Source organism: Durio zibethinus, chromosome 8 (genome assembly GCF_047325235.1).
Source record: "Durio zibethinus cultivar Kanyao isolate XHJ-2024 chromosome 8, ASM4732523v1, whole genome shotgun sequence".
Taxonomy (NCBI): domain Eukaryota; kingdom Viridiplantae; phylum Streptophyta; class Magnoliopsida; order Malvales; family Malvaceae; genus Durio; species Durio zibethinus.
This window is the reverse complement of record NC_143169.1, coordinates 1,582,564-1,590,502: the sequence shown is the minus strand read 5'-3', so window position 1 is coordinate 1,590,502 and position 7,939 is coordinate 1,582,564. Positions and strand designations below refer to the sequence as shown.

General features: G+C 30.2%; 1 protein-coding gene across 2 annotated transcripts; it reads left to right on the top strand.

Annotated features, from left to right (window-relative positions):
• The first annotated feature begins 209 nt into the window (after window positions 1-209).
• Window positions 210-4,159, top strand: LOC111278536 (protein MANNAN SYNTHESIS-RELATED 1-like). 2 transcript variants are annotated; one of them, XM_089764503.1, is made up of 7 exons: window positions 290-547; window positions 803-874; window positions 1,373-1,523; window positions 1,688-1,758; window positions 2,398-2,483; window positions 2,658-3,237; window positions 3,495-4,144. In XM_089764503.1, the coding sequence occupies exons 1-7, from the start codon at window positions 440-442 to the stop codon at window positions 3,771-3,773; spliced, it is 1,347 nt and encodes a 448-aa protein (XP_089620629.1). In that variant the 5' UTR covers window positions 290-439; the 3' UTR covers window positions 3,774-4,144. The 2 variants fall into 2 exon arrangements, with proteins under 2 accessions (XP_022720870.2, XP_089620629.1); XM_022865135.2 differs by lacking the exon at window positions 803-874 and having other exon boundaries at window positions 210-541; window positions 3,495-4,159.
• Window positions 4,160-7,939: the final 3,780 nt, after the last annotated feature.

The following is a 7,939-nucleotide window of genomic DNA, read 5'->3' as shown; positions in this document are numbered from 1 at the left end:
TAATAAACATCAGTTGGTTCCAAATTCTAATGGCCGGGCAAAATACAAAAATCAATACCAACGGAAATGGAATGGAAATTTGTGGGCAGGAGTGATTTGACATTTTCAAATTATTTATTCAAACCTACCAAAAAAGAAAAGAGGAAACTTAACCTAAAAAATCCAACTGTCCAAGAAGCAAATAAAAATAATAAAAAAAAAGTAACAGAGGACAAAAATATGTTGTTGCAAGAAAACAGGCAGAGTATCGTTCTGAGTTCTCAGGTCAAAGTGTCGGTGCTGTAAGACACCCACAATTAAGATTAACATAGCTCAATTGTTTTCCATTTCCCTCTCTCTTTCTCTCTCTTTCAAATCTATTTGTGTTTGTGCGTGTGTGCGTGTGTGTGTGTGTGTGTTTTTTTTTTTTTTTGTTTCACAGAACTTTGAGAGAGAAAAAATGGGAGTTGATTTGAGACAAGTAGTGGCTGGTATACTCACTCTCATCATGTTTGTGATGCTTGGTCAAATGATCAAAAGAGACCATTTTGATTCTCTTCAAGTAATTGCCTCTTTCTTTACACTTCTCTTTGATCTCAAGTTTATCACCTTTTTCTTCTATGATTTCAAAAGATTCAATTTTTATAATAAACCAATTTCCCAATTTAACTTTTCTTTTCACTACATTGTTTTATTTTTTTAGTTGTTTTTTGGTTTTGTGAATCTCTGATTTTGTGGAAGCAAATCTGAAAACAAGTTGCTTCTGTTTACAATTCACTTAGGCTTCTACTTTATCTGTAATTATCTTGTCTTTGTTGTTAAGCTTCACTTGGCATCAAATCTGCAACTTAAGAAAAAGAAGATTATGATTCTGACCATGATCTTCAAAAGTGTTGTCTTTGGTAGTTGTTTGGTTGTTTGTGTATGATTTTAGTTAGGATTTATTCACAAAGTAATTGTTAATTTCATGAACAAGAAACCATGGTTTGAATTGAAACTTCTTCTTATTTTGAAATTAAAGCTGATTTATTTTCCAGGTGAAGTGTCTTGGAAAATAGATTAAATATGGAATAAAAGACAACCCATTTGAAGTCAACTCTAGTCTGGAGTTTTTGAATAGTTATTTCAGGATTCCAAGTTTAGATGAGTGAAGATTTTTACTTTTGTCAGATTTATATTTTCCATCCTAGGCCTCTTTTCATCTCTCAAGCCACCTAGAGGAAATTGTAGATGTTTTATTACTATTATTATAAGTTGTATTGATGCCTATCTTTCCCATCTATAGTGATTAAAATGTCTGCAAGGTTTGTATGACTTCATTTCAATTCCTTTTACAACTTTGGTTTATTTACTCTGAAATTTACATGGCTTTTTTCCTGCCCTTGTTATGTAGGAAAAACTTCCTGGAGAAGCTCAGGATACTCAATTTGATAGTGCCAATGTTATCGAGAAGGATGGCCTTGTAAAGCTTTCTAAGAGGAGCAAAGGGCCTTGGATAGAGGATAGTCAAGAGCTAAAACCATGTTGGAGAACGACAAATTTTGGTTCGTTAACTTTGCTTAACTTCTTGAAAAATGACCAAATGTTCTATAAACTTGTGTATACATGTATTATTGTCCAGATGTCCGCATTCATCATTGTGTACTCATAGACAGAAACTTAAGCTAATGCTTCCCTTTAATTGATGGAGTTCATACTTGGCTGACAGATGAGATTGAGCAGTCAAGAGGGTATGTTACTTTCTCATTGACTAATGGCCCAGAGTACCATGTCTCTCAGGTATATTTAGTATCTATTTTAGTTATAAAGCTATCTCATTAAGATAGCTTTGTTGTTGCCTTTTTATCTTTGTTCTCTCTCAAAGAACCTAAGTTTAATGCATGTGAAAGTTCCCTTTCTGTTGCATCCTTTGAACTTGTTAGCTTTGTACTTTTTACCCGAAAATAAGTTGATAGATCAAACTGAACATATATTTTCAAACTGTTGATCATGGTAAACTTGTTACTGTAAAAATGAGTAAGTGAATGTTACTATTGGTACTGTTGCCAATTTGCCATTACCTCATGAGGTGTTCTTCATGCTAAAGGAGGTGTTCTTTATACCAGAGGATAGTTCCTCAAGGAGATTTTGTTGCCTTCACTAAGAATCTGATAAATGCAGAACCTTAAATTCCAGTTCTTGAGCTGACTAAATAAATTAAAATTTATTTATATTGATGTTTACTGCTTAGTTTGGTTATAATTTTTGTTTCACTAAGTATCTCGATTAGGAATGTAATCTTGAATTTTATGTTAATTGTTTTACACAGAATTTCAGGGCACAAGGTACCAGCAGTTTATGAATAATAATCTATTGAAAGCCATTTTCTTGTTTTTCCATCTAATCTATTATTCATTCTATGGTGATTGCACTCATCAGATAGCCGATGCTGTAGTAGTAGCTGGATATATAGGGGCTACTCTTATACTTCCTGACATTAGAGGAAGCAAACCTGGTGATAAAAGGTTAGTGCTCATGTTTATTTTGAAGATCTCTTATTCTCTCCTCTCCTTTTTCTTCAACCTTTCCTTATGGTAAGGCTTTTATTTTGTTATCCAATGAATAATATTGAATACTATAAATTTTTTATAATCTAAGTGAAAAATCTGAAGGGTACTAAAATGATTGAATATCTTCAGAAACTTTGAAGATATTTATGATGTTGAGAAGTTCATGAAAAGCCTGGATGGGGTTGTCAAAGTAGCAAAAGAATTGCCAAATGAAATATCAATCCGGAATCTTGCTGCTGTGAAGGTTCCCAATCAGGTTAGTGAAGATCACATTGTGGAAAATGTAGAACCGATATTTAAATCAAAGGGCAACATAAGGCTTGCAACCTACTTCCCTACTGTAAATATGAGAAAAACTGCACAAAAGAGTAGTGTTGATTCAGTCGCATGTTTGGGAATGTTTGGAACTTTAGAGTTGCAACCTGAGATTAATGATGTTGTTGATTCAATGATTGAACGGCTTAGAACTTTGAGTCGTAAATCAGATGGCCAATTTATAGCAGTTGACTTGAGGGTTGAGATACTAGAGAATAAGAATTGTCATGGAAGTGGTTCTACTGGAGCAAAGAGCTGTTACAGTGCACAGGAGATTGCTTTATTTTTGAGGAAGGTCGGATTTGATATGGATACCACCATATATCTGACTCAATCAAGGTGGGATAACAGCCTTAGTATCCTGAAGGATATCTTCCCTAGAACATACACAAAGGTGAGTAAATTCTTCTTTTCTCTGATAACAATTCTGCCAATTATAGTTTCAATGTGCTTCTCGAACCATTATGTGCAATGCTTGATTTTTACAATCAACTGGCACAGGGTTGTTCTGGTGATAAACATTAATCTGCTATTTTCATACAATGTCTAATGCTTGCAAATAAACAATGGTTACCAGCAGCTCGGTCCTGAAAAATTAACTTTAGTATTCCTACTATTCTGAACCCCTTTTTGCTATTGGAACTATTGTAGGAAAGCATAATGCCAGAGGAGAAAATAGGGAAGTTCCTTGAATCAGAAGATTCAGAATTTGAAAAGGTTATAGACTTCTACATATGTTCTCAGAGTGACGTTTTTGTTCCAGCCATCTCCGGCCTGTTCTATGCCAATGTAGCTGGAAAAAGAATAGCTTCAGGGAAGCCTCAAATCCTTGTTCCAGCTGATATACCTGGCACCTCTGCCTCCATCACCAACTACCTCTCTCCTTATGTTGCCAAGAAGAACCACTTGGCCTACTCATGTTTTTGCTAACCCACCCTTTCCAAGAAACTTGGAAAGGGTGTTCGATACATGCATTTGCAGAAGCCTTCATAAAAGGTTCTTGAGCCTTCTCCATTTACCTCAGTCCGAGTCTTTTCCAGGTGAGTAGTTGGACAAGTCAACTTTGCTCTTCATAGTTCATTTGGGTGCGAAGTACCCTAGATAAAAGTTATCTGTTAAGATGATTTTTTGTTTTCCTTTAATATGTTTTTCAATAGGGTAGAAATGTTACAAGGTTTGAGTCAATATGCTGCTTGATGTGTTGCAAAACTTCATTCCTATAGTATATTCATTGTTATAAGGGTGCACATTTTTTATAATTCCTATCTTTAATTGATAAAAAAAAAAAAAGATTACTTTTGTATGAAGATGGTAAATGATCGTGTGGTTTTTTGGTATAGTGTTAGATTCTTAGTTTTAGTGATTAGGGTTCAATCATTGATAACTTCAAACACCAACAAAATAAAGATGAAGTTGATTAATTTGATGAAATACAAGCAATTTTCCTTAGGTACAGGGATGTAATGAGCTGTTTGGTGTTAGAAAGTGGTTGAGAGACAGAGACTCGTTGTAAGAATTAAGTAGAGGATTTTCAGTTAAATGATATGTCACAGGTTTATGCATGGGAATTTTGTTTATATATGGAGTTTTGGCAAAATTCCTACACAAGCTACATGTATTATAAAAGTAGGCATTTTAGCAACTTATATATATATATATATATATATATATATATATATATATATATAGATAGGGATGGCAATGGGTTAGGTCGGAGTGGGTTTTTGCTCGCTCTGAACTCGACCCGATTTTATATCCATCAAACCCGATCCGACCCAAAATTTTTTTATTTTTTAATATTCGAACTCGAACCCTACCCGATATTATATAAACCATACCTGACCCGACCTTGACCCGAAATTAATAAAATATTATTTTTTAAATATAAATATTTAAATATAATTATATAAATATATAAATAAAAAATTAATTTAAAAATTATTTTTATATAATATCGGGTCGGGTCGGGTTTATCTAAAATCCGAACCCAACTTTTCTTAATGTTATCCGACCCGACCAGAAATTTGATTTTGAAAAAAAAAAAAAAAAATCGACCTTATAAAGTCGGGTCGGGTTGAATAGATTTGCCAATCTTAAACATAATATGGTAAAATTATACAAAAAAAGATATAGTTTAAAATTTTAATAAAAATTATATATAAATTTGATAAAAATAAAAAATATATATTATGTATTTAATATGTTAATATAAATTATAATACAATAATTTTTATATTTTATATATATTAAATATAAAATAAATAAAAATAAATATACAAATTGACATGACTAATTTCAAAGGAGGGGAGATTAAAGATACATGGCCCATGATGACGCTAGATCTGTCCTACCTGTGTCAAAAAAAAGCAGTTGTTGGTTGGAAAAAGGAAAATGAGGAAAAAAAAAGAATAAAGTGAAAGGAGAAAAATGTGAAAATTGTATAGATAAAAGTAAAATTAGCAAATTGATTAACAATTTCACTGTTATTTTTAAAATTATAATGAAATATTTGGTATAATATTTAAACTTTAAAAATATCTAATGTGATATTTAAATTATAAATTTATTAATTAAATAATTTTTTTTTAATGTGATTAATTTCGAATGATGACATATAACAGATAAATAATTTTTCAAGATTATATTAATTAATAAATTTATAAGTTAAATATTTCATTAAATATTTTTAAAATTTAGTTATCACATTAAATATTTTACTATAATTAAAAAATCATTCTTAATGTTAACCTTTTCCCCAAAAGGCAAAAGTGTTATAATATAAGGTGTTATTTTGTTACCTAAATATTTGATTATATAGCAGAGACATGTATTTTTTTCATTAAAAGAATCGAGTTCAGATTTTTTTTTTTTTTTAACTTTTAAAATTACATATTTAATTGAAAGAAAGCTAAGGTTTTCTTAGGGTTAACGATGGAGTAGGTTAAAATGGCATTGATTCTGCCGTTGAGCCAAAGATTATATAATTTCGGTTAAAATATTAGTGAGAGTCGTAAATTTTTTTTTTTCAGTTTTTAAGTAAAATTTTATATTTTTATTATACGCAAGTGAACTTTTGTTTTTTAATTTATATTAAAATAAATTTTTATTTCAAATAAGAGGTTGATTTTATTACAATCAATTTCAGTTGGATTTTTTATCCACATTGAAATAGACATGACCTGATACATACATGATCTAAAACTTAAAAACAAAAGTTATTTCTTAAAAAAAATATTTTTTGTTCTTCTTTTCTCTTTTGCTTTTCTTTCAATTCTCAGTCTTGATCCTTCTCAGTCTTGATCCCTCGACCCATATTTATTCTGGCAATTCTCTGGTCGGATTTATAACAAAATTATAGAGGTTTATTTTATAAAATAATAAAAAAAAGTTTAAGGATTTTTTTTTTTTTTGATATTTTAACTTATTGGAATTGATCCTATCTAAGGGTGTAATTAAGTTAAGTCGAACCGATATAGTAAGAAGTTCAAGCTCAAACTCGACTCTCAACTCATAGCTCGATATTCAGTTCGAATTCAATTGAGTTTCATTTTCTTAACTCGAGTTTGATTCGTGATTTAAATCGAGTTATTTGAGTTCGTTCGATTAAACTCAATTAATATATAAAAATAAACTCGATTATATACTCAATAAAAGTTCGATTATTTGTGCTCGAGTTCGAACTCGAATATAAAATATTTTATTAATTAAAATAATAAAAATATATTTAAATATAAAAGTTTAAGCTCGTGAGCTACTTGAGTCGGATATAAGAATATTTGAATTCAATTCGATCGATGAGTCGAGCTACTCAAATTCGAACTCGACTCGATAATAATCGAACTAAATTCGAATTTTATTCGAATCGAACTCAAATATATCATTTACATCCCTAATATCATCCCATTTAGACATCAAGAAAATTCTATATTGAATCATTTTTCTACTATTATTTACAACCAAAAGTTAAATATACTTATATTTCAAACATTTTTTTGGGAAAATTTGCTCAAACACAACCGATTGAATCACAAAGGCATTTACATTCAAACCCTTACCAGCCAAAATCACAATCTTTCGAAAATGCATATTCGAAATATTTTTAACTTTTAGGAAAATGAAATGTTAAAAACTTTCCGAAACTATAAATTGGATACATTAAAACAAATTGGATATGAATTTTCAAAAATATTTAAAAAATTTGAATATATATTTTTAATGCAAATGAAAAAAAATTTCATTGTACTTCCAATTTCTTTAATTTTTTGGGTAAAAGTTACAAAATTGAAACATTTCACAAATATTTTGTTAATACAAGAGGCAAATCTCATAAATTTCATTATTTTTTTAAATCAACAAAATAAAAAATATAATGCTAAAATTCAACGGAATTTATGTACAACTGTAAAATTTATTATTGATCTATATACATCGACAAATTTAACCTTAATCATGGATATATATTAAGTTGAATTTTTTTTATTAATTGGTTTTTAGATTTTTTTGGGCCAAAAATTAATTTGTTTCATTTTAGATACTTAGAATGGTTTTAGAAGTCCTCTTATGAAAGTATTTGATCAAGGGAAAGTAACGTAAATTGAGTTAACAATTAGAAGAATAACATAAAAAAAATTCATGATTAAATAAAATCGAAATCAACTATATGAAAAGTAAAGGAATTTAAAAGAAACATAATAGACATTTAAAACAAAGTGAAAAATAAAGAACAAAGGCTGAACAGTGAAGAACCTAGTAGCTATTGAGCTGCCAGACATTGGAGTTGCCAAAAAAAAAAACAGACAGACAAACGGGGCTCCTTTAATCTCAGCCCTAAATGTTCTATAACTAGCTAAAACCTAGGTATACTTACAACCAATCAAATTGCATAAAAAGCCACGTCAGCCCTTCAAAACATGGAGCAATTTGGGGCAGTATGCTGCAGAGAAAAAAATGTGAACTTCTTGGCATTTCTTTCATGTATTTTTAGCACACGTGATATTTGCTTAGGTGGATCAGTACAGGAGCCACTTGTAAGACAAATAGATGGCCAGGTCAGTTCCCCAAGTGAGAGAAAATGAAGTCTAGAAATGTCTCTGGGC